This window comes from Entamoeba invadens (genome assembly GCF_000330505.1).
Source record: "Entamoeba invadens IP1 unplaced genomic scaffold scaff_1105074726711, whole genome shotgun sequence".
NCBI classification, from domain to species: domain Eukaryota; phylum Evosea; order Mastigamoebida; family Endamoebidae; genus Entamoeba; species Entamoeba invadens.
This window is the reverse complement of record NW_004443648.1, coordinates 203141-218438: the sequence shown is the minus strand read 5'-3', so window position 1 is coordinate 218438 and position 15298 is coordinate 203141. Positions and strand designations below refer to the sequence as shown.

The 15298-nt window shown below is 37.1% G+C and overlaps 11 protein-coding genes across 11 annotated transcripts; 6 read left to right on the top strand and 5 right to left on the bottom strand.

Moving 5' to 3' along the window:
• Positions 1–1153: 1153 nt before the first annotated feature.
• EIN_053220 (hypothetical protein) lies at positions 1154–1705 on the bottom strand (the record flags this gene model as incomplete). The annotated part of the gene is made up of 1 exon (XM_004259810.1): positions 1154–1705. The coding sequence occupies one exon, from the start codon at positions 1703–1705 to the stop codon at positions 1154–1156; it is 552 nt and encodes a 183-aa protein (XP_004259858.1).
• Positions 1706–2814: 1109 nt separating this feature from the next.
• EIN_053210 (60S ribosomal protein L7, putative) lies at positions 2815–3537 on the top strand (the record flags this gene model as incomplete). Its single annotated transcript, XM_004259809.1, has 1 exon — positions 2815–3537. The coding sequence occupies one exon, from the start codon at positions 2815–2817 to the stop codon at positions 3535–3537; it is 723 nt and encodes a 240-aa protein (XP_004259857.1).
• Positions 3538–3814: 277 nt separating this feature from the next.
• EIN_053200 (40S ribosomal protein S24-1, putative) lies at positions 3815–4237 on the bottom strand (the record flags this gene model as incomplete). Its single annotated transcript, XM_004259808.1, has 1 exon — positions 3815–4237. The coding sequence occupies one exon, from the start codon at positions 4235–4237 to the stop codon at positions 3815–3817; it is 423 nt and encodes a 140-aa protein (XP_004259856.1).
• Positions 4238–4441: 204 nt separating this feature from the next.
• EIN_053190 (40S ribosomal protein S19, putative) lies at positions 4442–4909 on the top strand (the record flags this gene model as incomplete). The annotated part of the gene is made up of 1 exon (XM_004259807.1): positions 4442–4909. One exon carries the CDS (start codon positions 4442–4444, stop codon positions 4907–4909), a length of 468 nt encoding a protein of 155 aa, XP_004259855.1.
• Positions 4910–5007: 98 nt separating this feature from the next.
• On the bottom strand, positions 5008–6444 carry EIN_053180 (hypothetical protein; the record flags this gene model as incomplete). The annotated part of the gene is made up of 1 exon (XM_004259806.1): positions 5008–6444. One exon carries the CDS (start codon positions 6442–6444, stop codon positions 5008–5010), a length of 1437 nt encoding a protein of 478 aa, XP_004259854.1.
• A 277-nt stretch (positions 6445–6721) lies between these two features.
• EIN_053170 (sodium/sulfate transporter, putative) lies at positions 6722–8856 on the top strand (the record flags this gene model as incomplete). The annotated part of the gene is made up of 2 exons (XM_004259805.1): positions 6722–7665; positions 7716–8856. 2 exons carry the CDS (start codon positions 6722–6724, stop codon positions 8854–8856), a joined length of 2085 nt encoding a protein of 694 aa, XP_004259853.1.
• A 53-nt stretch (positions 8857–8909) lies between these two features.
• On the bottom strand, positions 8910–9474 carry EIN_053160 (anaphase-promoting complex subunit, putative; the record flags this gene model as incomplete). The annotated part of the gene is made up of 2 exons (XM_004259804.1): positions 8910–9218; positions 9262–9474. The coding sequence occupies 2 exons, from the start codon at positions 9472–9474 to the stop codon at positions 8910–8912; spliced, it is 522 nt and encodes a 173-aa protein (XP_004259852.1).
• A 548-nt stretch (positions 9475–10022) lies between these two features.
• Positions 10023–10540, top strand: EIN_053150 (hypothetical protein; the record flags this gene model as incomplete). The annotated part of the gene is made up of 3 exons (XM_004259803.1): positions 10023–10080; positions 10128–10385; positions 10431–10540. 3 exons carry the CDS (start codon positions 10023–10025, stop codon positions 10538–10540), a joined length of 426 nt encoding a protein of 141 aa, XP_004259851.1.
• Positions 10541–10756: 216 nt separating this feature from the next.
• On the top strand, positions 10757–13347 carry EIN_053140 (hypothetical protein; the record flags this gene model as incomplete). Its single annotated transcript, XM_004259802.1, has 2 exons — positions 10757–13149; positions 13251–13347. The coding sequence occupies 2 exons, from the start codon at positions 10757–10759 to the stop codon at positions 13345–13347; spliced, it is 2490 nt and encodes an 829-aa protein (XP_004259850.1).
• A 93-nt stretch (positions 13348–13440) lies between these two features.
• On the top strand, positions 13441–14211 carry EIN_053130 (hypothetical protein; the record flags this gene model as incomplete). Its single annotated transcript, XM_004259801.1, has 1 exon — positions 13441–14211. The coding sequence occupies one exon, from the start codon at positions 13441–13443 to the stop codon at positions 14209–14211; it is 771 nt and encodes a 256-aa protein (XP_004259849.1).
• An 83-nt stretch (positions 14212–14294) lies between these two features.
• On the bottom strand, positions 14295–15266 carry EIN_053120 (oxysterol-binding protein, putative; the record flags this gene model as incomplete). The annotated part of the gene is made up of 1 exon (XM_004259800.1): positions 14295–15266. A coding segment is annotated over one exon (972 nt), but the record flags the coding sequence as incomplete, so codon positions are not given.
• Positions 15267–15298: the final 32 nt, after the last annotated feature.

Genomic DNA, 15298 nt, shown 5'->3' with positions numbered 1-15298 from the left:
ATTACTAAACTATACTTTAACTTGCACACCTTGTGACGTTGCAATTTTTAACTTTCACACTTCGAATACAATAAATTAAGCAACAATTTCGGGAAAGCGACCCAATGGAAATTATCGAAGGACCAGTTCTGGACAACAGTGCACATCGATTTGAGACAATGAACTGCACCTATTAAACAGACTATTTGTTATTGTTTGCTATAAAATGGCACAGAGAAAAACATAAAGTTTATTACACCTTTTCTTGTCACTTTGAATTACGCTGACACAAGAGACATCGACATTTATTCACGTCTTGAAACAAAATTGTTTTTACATTAAACACATAGACAAACCATAACCCAATTTTTATTAATTAATTTGCTTTTTGTAGTTTATTAATTCAAGCACCAAAGGGTTGTGTGTTTTGTGAAACAATTTGGAAACGAATAACATTTTTTAATAAAATGTTTTTCAACTAAAATTTAGTCTTGCACGCCCTTTCCCTGTAAAAAAGACTAAAAATTTTAACTTGCACACCTTGGGGAAGTCACTTTACAGTAATAATTCTATCGGTGTGTGGTTTTGACCAATCAAAAGTCGCCTAGACACCGATAGAATTTTTACTGTATATTTTTTTTTTATTTATAACATTTTTAAAACAAAATTTTAGAGAAGCCATTATTATGTAAATAAACCAACTTTTTTGTTGAATATATTTCGTTTTTATTTATTATTAATAAACTATTAATAAACTATTAATTTATTTGTTATTATTATTTTATAATTTTTTAATTTTAAATATCTTTTTTGAATGATTATTTTCGTATTGAACATATTTTTCTTTTATAATAGTTATATTAATAAAAAATTAATTTGAAAAAAAAACTTTTCAAAGTTTTTAATAAGACATTGCGACAAAAAATGAACAAAATTTTGTCGCAATTCTCCAATTTGTTTTTAAAATTGGGAAGAATTACGTTTTGAGAGAAACATAAATTCGATCACACACAAAATAAAAACATAAAACCACAGTAAAATACAATTGAGACCAAAGTGAAAAGTTCCAACCAAGAATTCCATTGAAGTCGATGAAAGACCTCAAAGTAGAACCATTCTTTCTTGTGTTATTACATGAGAATCTTTTTTTGTGATCGCACAATATATTCAAGTTTTATTTTGTCGCAACTTCCATAAATTTTTGAAGGATGAGATCATTTTTGGGGAAGACAACAAATTTTTCTTCGCCTGTTTTTTTAACAATGAAGTCACATACACATAGCCCAATGTCAATGATCCGCTGCTTGGTGAGAACCAATCCCTGTTTCTCTATTTCCAGGACTCGGTCGACCTTCATTGTGTTATTCCTCCCACTCGACACCTTTGCTTTAAACCGAAATCCAAGCTCACCCAGAAGGTCAACGACAAAATTAATCGACTCCCCAATCGCGTTCTTTTTCTTCCTACAGAGCGCCGTTGTCTCATTCATTTGATTTTCAATGTCAAGATTCCATTGTATTTGCACTCTCTTTTTGACAAAGTCTTTCACATTAAGACAATCGTTCTCGGAAAATTGAAGCCGCCCGATGCGAAGAAATGGTAATGCTACACTCCCCTTTTTACTCTTCCTCTTCACTTCCACGTTGCCATATTGGTTTAATAATACTATACAAACTGCGCGGACAAGGGATTGATAGTCGCGCTCCTCCTTGTAGCGCTTCGACATCCAACAAATAAGTTCACAGATTTTTATTTAATCCCCATCAGCCTCCAATTCGTCGTCTCGTCTGGAGTATGTTATTGAAACTATTGATGTATTAGTATTTAACTATTGCTTATTGTTTTATTTATAGCATTTTTGGGAAGTAGAACGATCAAGGCCGGCATATTTCGATTTTTGTGTGTTTCATGTCTCATTATTTATAGTGGACTCCAATAAGCTCTGAAAATGCCGAATTCAAGATGAAATACTGCTGTCGATGGTCATTCGATCTTATTTACTTCTGAATGCGAATTGTGGAAAACAAAAAGAAGAAATTTTGCTGCAAGGAAAGTAACACTGTTTTTTGATCGAGTTAAAATATGGTTATTTTACTATTTGATTACTATACTCGGCATTTTTGGGTAGCTGACTTTTTTGTTCGATTGATATGAATTTTTTTGGTAAAAAAAAAGACTTATGGGATAATTTAGCCCATTAATGTATTACTTTTACCACTATTTATGAATATATTAAACTATTATAAATGTAATAAATTTATTAAAAACATACCATTAAAATATTAAATAAATTTGTACCACACTAGAAAAGACACATATGCATTTGTGTTTTGTAGAATTCCATTATCATTCATCGATTATTTTTTGGTTTATCAAAATTAAATTTTTGGTTTAAATAACTTCCCATTATTTTATATCAATATGGGTTGTTATTGTAATCTATGTAATTACCATTGCATCATTCCACAAAATTACTTTTCATAAACTGTTGGTTATTTTCTATTTTTATCACAATAAAAATTTTAATGCAATTTTTTTTTATAAATGGTATTAAAAATGTTAATGATTATATACTATATTTTAATAATATCAACAAACCATTTTGTTATAATAAATTTATTATAAAATAATTCCAACTAATTCACATTCTAATAAAAAATAATACAATATACATCCCGCATAAATCCATAAAAAACATGCAAAATACAAAAAATAAAAGAAATAACGAGCTAAAACCTATAGTAAAACTAATTACAAAAGAACTAAAGAGAGTTCTTAAGACTGGAACAAAACCCTTGAAACTTGAACTCTTGAAGGGTTGATAGTGTAGCTTTCATGGAAGGGAAAGTATCCACCGCCGACCAAAGACAAGCCGTTGCTGCTAAGAAGCCGACCAAGGCCGAGATTGAGAAGAAACGCCACGAAGAAATCAAGGCGATTCGTGTTGAGTTAGTGAAGCGAGCCATCGCACATCGCAAAGAGAGACTCACCAAGGACAGAGCCATTGCTAAGGCCAAGAAGGAAGCGATGATCAACGGTGATTTGTATGCCGAAGCGGAACAGAAATTGATTGTTGCGATCAGAATCAGAGGTATTAACAACGTCTCCCCAAAGATTAGAAAGACACTCAAATTGTTGAAATTGAGACAAATCAACAACGCCGTCTTCATTCGCGCAAATGCTTCGACACTTAAGATGTTGAAAATCGTCGAGCCATACATCACTTACGGATATCCATCATTGAAGACTGTTTCTGACCTTATCTACGCTAGAGGCGCTTTGAAGATGAAGGGCGACAGACAGAAAATCACTTCAAACGAGTTAGTCAAAAAAGTCTTTGACAAGAGAGCTGATATCGTTTGTGTCGAAGATATCGTCCACGAGATCTTCACCGTCGGAAAGAACTTCAAGCTCGTCAACTCGGCTTTGGCTCCTTTCAAATTGAACAACCAGAAGGGTAAACTCGCTAGAAAGAACAAGAAGATCCACTTCATCTTGGGCGGCGCTTTTGGTAATCGTGAAACTATGATCAACAAGCTCCTCAGAACTATGATCTAATGGGTATTGGGTTAATTCGATTTGTTTCCGAATTTAGGGTTTCAATCACTTGTTTTACTATATCCCTAGCTTTTTTTTATAATCCGTATAGTTCACCTCGTCCATTTCGCTAATTAAAAACAGATTGTTAAATTAAGACTTGATGGAAATGTTCATGTGGACAAACGACGCGATTTCGTACTACGCTAATTTATTTACAACGTTAATATATTTTGAAGAACAGAGGATATAGTAAAAGAATAACACATTATACTAAAAAAAGAACCAAATAGCTTACTTATTTTTTCTTACGAGAAGCCTTCTTCATCTCTTTACGCTTATAGTCCTTGAGGGAGTGGCACATTCTCCACTTCTTCTTAATCTCCTTTCTTTGCTTTCTTGGAGCCTTAGTCTTCTTTTCCATACCAGCCTTGATGAGGACGTATTTGGCTGAGTATCTCTTCATTGAAGTCAAAGTGTCATAGATCATAGCGAAACCGGTGGTTTTTCCTCCTCCGAACTTGGACATGAAACCGGACAACACGATGGTTTGTGGGTCCTTGACTTTGAAAACCTTGGCAACCATCTCTCTGATTTGTTGGGACTTTGGCTGAACCACTCCTGGGTGGTAGACGTCGACGATCACCTGCTTACGATTCAACAACGGGTTGACTAACAAGTTTCTGGTTCTAATTGTAACTTCCGCTTTCTGTGTGGCCATCGTTACAATTACTTTTCCAGTTTCACAAACCTAAAACCCTTTTTCGAGGACTAAGAATTACTACCTTGTATAATAGAGTTTATTAATTAGGATACTATACATGCTCATTGAGAAATAGTAGTTGGAATGGTAAAATTATAGAAACATATAGTTCACGCCAGGCTTAGGAACTCCAAAAAGAACCCTACCATTTGATCAGGTCATATGCACCACTTCAGCTCAATCAAAGACGTCGAGGCACACGAATTCATTAAGGCATACGCTGACCATTTGAAGAAGGGAGGCAAATTGGAAATCCCAGAGTGGGTCGATTTGGTCAAGACCGGCGTCACTAAGGAACTCGCCCCATTGAACCCAGACTGGATGTACATCAGAGCTGCTGCTATCGCTAGACAAGTCTACTTGAACCAAGGACTTGGAATCACCGACATCTGCAGAATTTATGGAGGACAGAAGGGTGGCCATTTGACCCCAACCAAGCGTACAAACGGCTCTCAAAAGGTCAACAGATACATCCTCAACCAACTCACTAAGATGGGCATCATCGAAAAGATCGCCAAGGGAAGAGCCGCCACTAAGGAAGGAAGAAAAGACATCGACAAGATCGCTTACCAAGTCTACAAGGAGCACGAGGCTAAAGTCACCCCAATGATCCTCATGCCATTGAACTGATCGAATTTTTTAATTTTTGTGTTGTTCTTCATTTTTGTATTTACACTCATTGGTTCTGGGTATCAAGTTGATGATAATGTAAAGACGAAGATATTCAATTAAGCTTTGAGTGCGTCAAATAGTAATTGCGTGTCAAGTAATTCGTCTAACCCGATGTTGATCATCTCCAAACTCTTCTCGTTGTTTCTCCACATGTCGTTCATTCGCACTGATATCGAAGAATGCAACTTTTGTATCTTCAATTTGCAATCGTCGACTTTTTTGAGGACGTCAGAAGACTTGACGTTGTTGAAACTTGTGTTATCACGGACCACCTGTTTTGTCATGTTGAGTAAATACGTTTTAATTGTCGTGACTATCAAATTCAAGACCGCACAACTCGTCTGGAAGGAACCACTGATTACAACACGATTTGCACTTTGTTGGAGTTCGTAGAATATCAAGTCAAGCACTTCGCTGTACTCCCCAATTTTTACCTTTTCTTTGATGTTCTTCGAGAACATCATTGTAATGTAATTCTCTTGAATGATCATAAAAGTGTTCATCGCCTTCTCCATTTCATTAACCACTTTCACCAAACTGTCAACTGGCTTCTTTTTAACTTCTTCACTTGCTTTGATGTTACCAAGATACTCTTCCATTTTCATTTTGCAAACCACAAAAACAGAACTGATCATCGACATCTCGTCAAGCACTATGATCACCTCTTGCTCACTCATATCTTTGGGTTTGACCTGTTGCAATGCGTTGATTCTCCTCACAGTGGAGAACGTATTTAACAGCATCAACATTGAGGTACTGATCTCGCTGTACATCTTAGATACAATGGTATACATGATGTCAGGTTTAAATATTTCCTCCGCTTTAATTGCACTTTGCCGCATCACAAGTTTTAAAGAAAAATCAGCAAACCCCTTCACGGACTCTGCAAAGACTGCGTTTGTCTTTATCGTCGCGATGTCAAGTCGAAGTAACTTCTCTTTAATCGAAGAAGCTTCGTTATTAATAAGTCCGGTATAATACAAAACGTATTGTTGTAACCCTTCATCCTCAAATCCAATTCTCATCAACAAATCAGTGTATCGCAGAGTCTGTTTCATATCCCCTTTCTCCGTCGCGCCTTTCAATCCACTTGAAAATTCAGTTCGAATCGTTTTTTCTAACACCGAGATCTCGTCATTCATCAGCCGACTGCAGTTGGTGCCATAACTCTTCAGCTGAATGAAATGCCGAACGGTGTTATCAAAGTCTTTCGCACGAAAAGCGTCTTTACATTTTTGTAGAACAGAACGTTGCTCTTTGGCTTTCAAAAGTGTGTCCAAAACCTGTGAAATGCGTGTTTGTGTTCGTTCGATCCGTTTAATCTCCATATTGATCGAAGACGCATTTTGAGAGGCTTTTTCAATCACAACACGGAAGTTCTCTGTGCGCTCTTGAAGGTTTGGCAATGACTGATCGATTAGTTTAACAACGTCTTGGATGGACTTTTCTATTTCATCAATTTCCTCCATCGCTCTCTTTTTCCAGTTTGTCATTCCATTTTTTTATATCTTCTCATCTACTCAAACCTTGCTCGCAACAATTTAACACATTATTTTTATTTATTTTTTATTTAATTAACGTTTCTTTTTTATTTAATGATTTACATTATATAGTTATAATAATTAACGCATCATCCACAATTTTTGTATTTTTAAAAGAATTACTCGTTAATTGAAATTATAATGTTAATAATTAGCTTCAACAATCTGATGTTCACCAAAAATGTTTTGAACTGAAAAACAAGTTGAACTTCAAAATCACACTTTTATGATGGACCAGCCGTTCTTGACAAACGACGAGAAGTTACTCACTCAAGTTATTCCGGAGAGCGCTGTTGCTTTTGACGATGAGAGTCCCTTTTCAGACACGGACTTAGAAATTTTTCGAAAGGAAGAGCAGAAAGACGCGCTGACGCTGCGGAAGTCGATTAAGAACGTCATCGACTTTTCGAGACGGAAATGGTTCTGTTTTGTGTTTCTGATTGGATTTGTCATATTTTCATTTGCGATATATTACGGAGACTGGAAGAAAGAGGCAATCGACGGAGTATCATGGAAAACGTTGCTAACGTTGTTGTCAATTGGAGTTATGATGACCATCATATTGAGCGAGTTGTACCACCCGGGCGTTGTTATGATGGCAATTGTCGGATTTCTCATATCGTGTAATGTCATCACACCGGCGCAAGGGTTTTCCGGTTTTGCGGACAAGTCGTTCATTACATTGATCGTCTCGTATATTCTCTCGGAGGCCATTGTGAAGAATAGGTCGTTGGAATTCATCACAAGACATGTGCTTCCAGAAACATACCAAACACGCGTGTGGCCATCACTGTTATTACTTGTCACTATTGTGGCCTTGTTGTCTGTTGTGATTGACAATATGCCCGTTGTAATGCTTGGGATGTCTGTCGTCAATTCATTCAAAAAGACTTCCGGCATTCCACTCAGTAAAGTCGTCCTTCCAATTTCTTTTGCAGCGATATTGGGTGGGATGAATTCAGTGCTTGGAAACTCATCGTTCCATCGAGCGAGAAAATTGTTGTTGGAGAAGGTCAATGAACTTGCAAAGAAAGGAGTACATCTCGACATAAAAATGCCTATTTTCGAAATATCAATGGCAACGTGTATCATCGCTATTCCAGCCCTCATATATTCAATTTTTGCAGACCGGATGCTGCCAAAGAGGAAGGATTTGACAACGCATATCACTAAGTTTGTTGCATTTTTATGTGACGCAGCCATACAATAATATTAACTGAAAGTAAAGTATATTACTTCTCGTTCAGAGTGACAGAAATGTCCCGATTTGTTGGACTCCCTATTGGGAGGACGGTCTTGATCAAACCACCTTGTGGCGTGTTGAGAACAATAAGAAGAGGAGCGACATATGAAGAAGTCACAGAAGACTTGATTGTACAAGCGAATGACATTTTGTGTTACACTGCTCCTTCACGGATATTGAACGACGTGCTAACGTACAACGGTATTGTTCCAGAAGACCCAACAATCCAAGATTTGGAAAGTACCAAAGTGTATGAAGTCTCACTGAACCCGGCCGACCCACTGATTGGTCAAAAAATCGATACATTATTTGAATTGAATGTCAGTGTATTGGGCGTGTCAATCAACGAAGAAAATTGGGAAAATGAGATCAAAACAATCGATATTTTATCTGCAACATCGACATACATTCTTTTGGCTAAGAGTGATCAAGAACTGCAAAGCGACACTTTTCATATCGTGACTGATATCGGAATTCAATTGCCAGCTCCGACAAACTTGTTGAAGATTCTGTTTCCGATATTGTGTCTGGTTATTCCGTGCATTCTCGAAGCGTTCAAAGTGACTTCTTTAGCAATTTCAGGCTTTGTAGGTGTATTAGTATTGATATTAAGTGGGTGTTTAACAGTGAAAGAGTTGTACGGGTCTATTGATGTACAAGTATTGTGTGTGCTTGGTGCGTCTTTTGGAGTGAGTTCTGCGATCGACAAGAGTAGTGTTGGCACGTTGCTTGTGCTCAGTGCAACGAAGTGGTTGTACCCGTTAGGCAAATTTGGGGTCTTGCTTGGCATCTTTGTTCCCACATTATTACTTGCGCAGCCCCTTGCAAATACGATGATTGTCGATATCATGTTCCCGGTGGTATGGAACATGTATTACGGTATCAACGACTCATCACCACATGGTGCTATTATCGGAATCAAATCGGCAATGTACACCATGATGATTGCTTCTTCGAGTTGCTTCTTAATGGAAATAGGGTATTCGACGCATCTAATAGTATGTCGTAAGGCGAAGTACACGATGTGGGAATTCTTTGTATTTGGATTGCCTGTGTTTGTTTGGGTTGTCCTCTGCGGCGCACTGCTACCGTACATCTTCTTCGAGGTGCGATCACAATAAATTTTAAATTTACATTCAATATTTTTTATTCTTCTCTCGAACAGTTTTGGACATTATAAGGCACAACAAGAAAAAGCATTTGACTTAATGGAAAACAGATTTGACTCATCGAAGGCGTAGACTTCTATTTGTCTGATGTGTGAATCTCTTCCACCGTTACTATTTTCTGTTATAACCAATTGAAGACATGACCCTCGACACTTCACTTTGGGATTCCGAGTTAGGTAACACCACCCTTCAGGATTTTCAGATTCAAACCACACATTGTCGATCATGTCATACATCGAAACACCAATTTTTAATATGAGTTTTGTCGGCGTGTAGGTCTCGTCTTGGGAATGTGATATGTACACCCGAACAAACTACTTTGTCATGTGTTTTTCTTTGTACATCAATAGAACAAACAGCAAAATTTTTGATTTCGTCGAATAAAAAAGTGATGGTGTGTGGGACGTTTCCATTGCTCTGCCAAAATGTGGTTTTATCATTGTCGAAAATGTTACTTAGACCATACCCAATTCTTGATGACGAAACTGTTACAAAGGCTTCTCTTGTGACTTCTTTTATAGTCGGATCGTTTAGAAGTTCCAAACTTTGGTCACTTGGTTCTGTTTCCATTACAATTCAACTATTATCAAAGTTATAGTTCTTTTTACTTCATTGATTAGTAAAATATATAATTAAATTAGAATATTATTGTTTATTAAAAATAATTATATATAAATAATAACACCTCTAATTTGTATATATAATTATTTAATTATATATTTATAATTAAATATTACTTTATATAAATTAATTAATATATCAATTCATAATAATATTTATTTAATAAAAAATATAATACAATTATAAATTATTAATAATATATATATTAATTAACTAAAATTTTTTAATATAAATTATTAGATTATAATTAATCATAATACATGTTCATTTATAATAAAATAGTAGTACTTTATAATAAAAGAAATAGATAGTATCTTATATTATATTCCAATGAAAAAGCGACAGCGAAAACACGAATTGAAAATACAAAAAAAACGATACACCATTCCCTAAAATCCCGACCAGTAGGCATTTCTAAGTACCTCTCTAAACCACAAAGACAAATCAATCTGAAATATCGTCCTACAAAACGTCTTTCTAACTCAAAAATCAATAAGATGATCGTCCTTAACGTCTCACTGTTTTTCAGAATCTGGGTTGCTTTTATTGGTCTTTGTTTGTTCTTTTTTTAATATAAATAAAGTCATAGTCCTCACTTGAAGTGATTTTCTTGACCGGATTAATCCACTTGTGTTGCAACGGATTTGGCTCGTTCAAGATTTCAGGAGTAAATACACAAGGCGCGATCGTATGCTCGATTGTTGCGTTGATTATGTTACTCTCTGGTCTTTGCACACTCCTTTCACCGTTTTTGGGATACATCCCATTCCCAGTCATCCGTAGATTTGGAAGCTTCTTCTCACCATATGTAGTTATTCCCTGGTTTTTCATTCATGGTGTTGTGTGTCTCTTCATGACGGGTTTGTATTTCAATATATGTTTTATATAAAAATACTCATATGAAGGTATATTCGGGTTGATTGTCGCAATCTTCTGCTTCATCACTGTTGTCGTGTCGATTGTTGGTATCTTCTTCAGTTTCTTCGCAGGACAAGATGACGAGGAGAAACACTAATTCATTTATTTTCGAGGTGTTTCATTTCTTTGTTATTGTTATTATAGTAAGTCTTAATTAATCATATAGTAATTGTAATTAACTAATACTTAATAGTTTATTTACCAATCCATTTACTTATTAACAGTAATGGTATAACAATAGTTCAATATTCTATTGTTTTATATAGTTATTACAACTAGTTAAAAGAAACTAAAAAAAAGAGATAAGAAAACAATGCAAGAACTGTCTTACCCACCTAACGTCCACTTGATTGATCAATTGGTTCATTACTCCGTCATTGGAACGAACGAACAAATAAACGAATCACAACAAATACTCTCGAAATTTGCCTCAACAAAGAATGGGATTCGTTCTGTCTATGAAATCCTGTCGAAGTCGTCCAATCAGTTGACTCATTTGTTTGCTTTTAATATTATCGCAACGACTCTTCATTCAAAGGAATTTTTGTACTACCCAGAACAGTGGAAACTCAAACTTTATCAATCAATAGAACGTTGGTACTGCGCGATCACACAACAAATGGACAATATCTTGACCGACAAAATTATTGACATTTTCACGTACTCCGTAATACTAAGAAAGGATGTCTCTGTCATTCGTGGTGTGATTCAAAACGGAACTATTCCAACAGTTTTTGTCCTCAAAACGTTACTGTCTTTCTATTACAACGATCCTCAATTCTTTGCAAATGCGTCATCGGATATCGCCACATACTCAATTACACATATACAAGTATTCCCCGTCGTTGTCTTAAAATTACTCGAGAAGTCGATGTCGAATCTAACACTCCAACAAGTGTTAAATATCTCACAACTTGTTTTACCATATCTGCAGGCATATGAAAGAGAAACGCTTGCAATGTTATCAGAGGCGTTTTCTAAAATTGTTTTACACACTCAAGCAATGAAACAAGTGCTTGTAGAACAGTTTGAAAAATTCAATTATCAATTCAAACCCTCCATCGAATTGGCAAATTGCCTCAACTCGATTCTGCCGGAGGTCTCTGCCCCGCCGAATCTTTTTAATTTGATGCTGACGTGTTTTGGGACACACGGAGCAATGAAGTATTTCAAGAGATATATCACATCAAATCCACTCACAACGACTTCACACCACTATTTGTTACTTCAAAAGGTGATTCAAATGATACCAGAACCTCCGAATGGATACTTTGTAGTTGACGATTTTGGATTTTTCGAGAATGTTGAAGTTGGAGGTGTTGGGTATGGGGAATACGTGGAGTTGTTAGTTGTCTTATGTGAGACGGGATGTGGCGAACGACTCATAGAAATTCTTTCGAGTTGTTTAGGTGCAGACAAGAAGGTGAACGGCGCGTTGCTCACAAAAACCATTTGGGCGATCAGTGGAGTTGCGACGAAGATCCCATACAAGACGGAGGCCTTTTTGTTTGTAAAAAGTCTCACGTATTTGCTCACCCTTTTTAGTGAGTTGCCCGACACCCCACTACGCACGACAATAGCGAAAGACGTGATGATGCTTGTCTCGAAATACCCGCGCTTCCTTAAACACAAGCCACAGATACTAGAAATTGTTTTAAAGAAGATCTTTGAATTTTGTGAAGACCCCCGGCTTGAGATAGAAGTCATAGCAGTTGGGACGTTTGTGGAAATAGCGAAGTACTGTGGTGAGGCGATTGTGAAAGACCCCAAATGTCTGAATGTGATATATAGAGGACATACGTCTGGGAGTAAGTTGTCTGGAGTCCTTCGAGGAGGGTTTTACGATGGGTTGGCGACGATATCGCGGGAGTTTGAAACGAATGATCCGATGTACTATGATTACATAGGTGTGATTAGTGAACAAGGGATTACTGGGTTGAAGGAGAGTAAAATGTATTGTCAAGATGATATCAACGAATTTGGGGTGATGCAGATTCTGTCGCATTTAATAACCGTTTGTCACTTAATACCGAAGTGCGGCAACACAAACTTCCCTGCATTTTTGACGGTGGTTGATTTGTTGAAATACTATTACATCCGTATTAGTGCAATTGCGAAGAAAGAGAGTCGAAGTATCGAAGTCACGCAACCACTCATGAACTTGATCATCTCATTTTTGGCAATGACAGTGACGAGAAATGAAGTGCGAGTTGTGTTGATTGAAGTTGTCTTTGAAGACATCAAGTCTATTCCACTGGAACTCATTTGTGTCCCATATATCGAGTGTTGCTCACAACTCATCCAATTCAGAAATTCGGAAATCATTGTGGAAAAGGTGTTTAATAATGTCATCGCAACGGTAATGCTCTCATCATCAGCTGAACTTCATGACGCTGTCTTTGATTTCATAGTGAGTCATTACCAGTATTGTAATCAACACTACAATTTGATCAAAGACGTGATTTTGAACATGTTGGTACCTAAACTGTTGTACGGACTGCAACGCGACAATATGAAGGCATGCGCCGCTCTTGAGACTTTGGCGTGTTACATCAAATTTGATATCTCAATTGTCCAAACAGTATTACTCTTGGTGTTACACGGGAAGGACTACAACTCACTCCTCAAAGTCCTTTTGAACTTTATGGAAAAGTCCCAGGTTGCGTTAGTTGGTGCCAACATCTCGGTGAATCTCAAAGTGCTTCAGTTTGTTCATTCCACTTTTGTTATCTACAAACTTTATAACGACAATAGGTATAATATATTTATAGTATATTTATTATAATTTATAGTAAATTGATGTGAAGGGAAGAAGCGATTAAAGTTGTATCAGTGCTGTATGACAGTGCAAAGCAGTCGTTAAACTCGTTTACGACGACAATAATATCGATACAGCTTGTGTAAGGTATTGAGTTTGAATTGAATGTATTCTTATTTTGAAGATTTGAATTAACTTGAAACAAAGAACTTAAAAAGGAAGGGCATTGTTAGTGAACTATGGTTGCCTTCACATCAGTATTTCTTTGCGTTGTATTTCCCTTTGTTCTGAGTGTTGAACTCAAGAAGTGTATGTACATTCCATACTCCACAGAGAAAAAGCAAATAACAATAGAGAAAGCGTTGTTCCATGAAAAGAAGTGTTACACACAAGGCATCTTTTTACAAGACGATATTCTTTATGAGTCGTGTGGGCAATATAATAACTCTGCGTTTTCGAAATACAAATATCCAGAGATGGAACTCCTCTCTTCGAAGCGTATAGAAGACAAATATTTCAGTGAAGGCATAGCAGCAACAAATGGCACTGTTGTCATGTTGACGTGGCGAGAACACGAGATCTTTCTCTTCAACCACAAGACTCTTGAGATCGAGCGGAAGATGACCTATCCATATCATGGGTGGGGTGCAACATCCATCAATTCCTCTGCACTTTATGTGACAGATGGTACTAACAAGATTCGTCGTATTGCAGTCACTCCGAGTGGTGTTGCACTTATTTCCGAATTTTTCGTTCGTCGTGGCAATAACTATGTGTCACAGTTGAATGACTTGTCATACTTTGACAAGCACTTTTACATCAATGTGTATTATGAAGACAAAATAGTCGTAGTCGATCCAACAACAGGTACCGTCGATGGTGAGATCTGGTGTAATGTAAAGCGAACTGGCAACGAAGAAGTTATGAATGGCATTGCAACGATCTCTCAAAACCAAATTCTTGTGACGGGGAAGTATTGGGACAAGATGTTTCTTTTAAGAATTGAGTGATTTCTTCCTCTTTTTCAATTCATTATTTTGAACAAAACTCTAAAAAGTAATTTAAAATAAATTGTCACGCCTAATACACAACTTCATGCGGTTGCTACAACTGTTTGTTTGGCCGCTTCTTCTTCTTTTTCTACTTTGGCTTCCTCCTTTTTCTCTTCTTTCTTCTCTTCACCCTTTTCCTCGGGGATACTCTCTTTCGTCTCCTCAGGCTTCGTCACCATGTACTTGAAACTTCTTAACATGTGTGGCGGTTCTTCTCCCTCTTTCCACTCAGGGTATGCAACATCACTCAACAGTTCTTGAATACGTTCCTCTGTTAACACTTCCCCTTTCTTTAATGTCACTAACTTCCCGCCAACTTCTATCTCTTCCCCATCTTTCTCTGCATCGTATTTCTCCCAATTCTCCCATTTGTAGCGCCACTGTTTGTCCTTGAAGTCAAAGAGTCTTCGGACGTGCTCTTCTTTATTGTCGACAACAAGCTTTCTCTCCGCTCGTTGGGCCTCTTCCAACGTAAATTTCTCTTCCATTGCAAGGGTTTGATCGTTCTTAATGATGGCGTCCGATACCTTCTTGAAGAGTTTCTCCGATTCAAATGGGTGTAACTTCTCAAATTCCCTGACAAGTCTGTGTTCCTTTGTATCCTTGAGTTCCTCGATCTTAAAGAAGCTCTTCTTTTCTTTTGTTCTCTTATCAGTGATGAAGAGTTCTTGGTCGTATCTTCCACTAATCTCATAGATGACATTCCCTTCGGGGTCTTTAATTGTTCCAGCAATTTGTCTGAAGTTGGACGAAGACCACATGGACATCGTCTTGAACTCAACAGATGCTTTGTACTTTGACTGTTTGCACTCGAAGTTGAGTAACCCGCCAATTTCCATCGTCAAAGGTGGAATGAAAATACCAGTGACAAGAGCCATAGGGAAGTTCCAAGTGTAATCCTCGTCCCACTTCAAAAACTTTGCATTGATCATTCCTTGAATCCCCGCAGACGCAGAAAGTCCGTTGAATGTTGTCACAAAGTCGAGCGATCCGGTACCAACCCACCCGGCTTGTCTGTTGCACGCATAAATGGAAGAAATGGGGG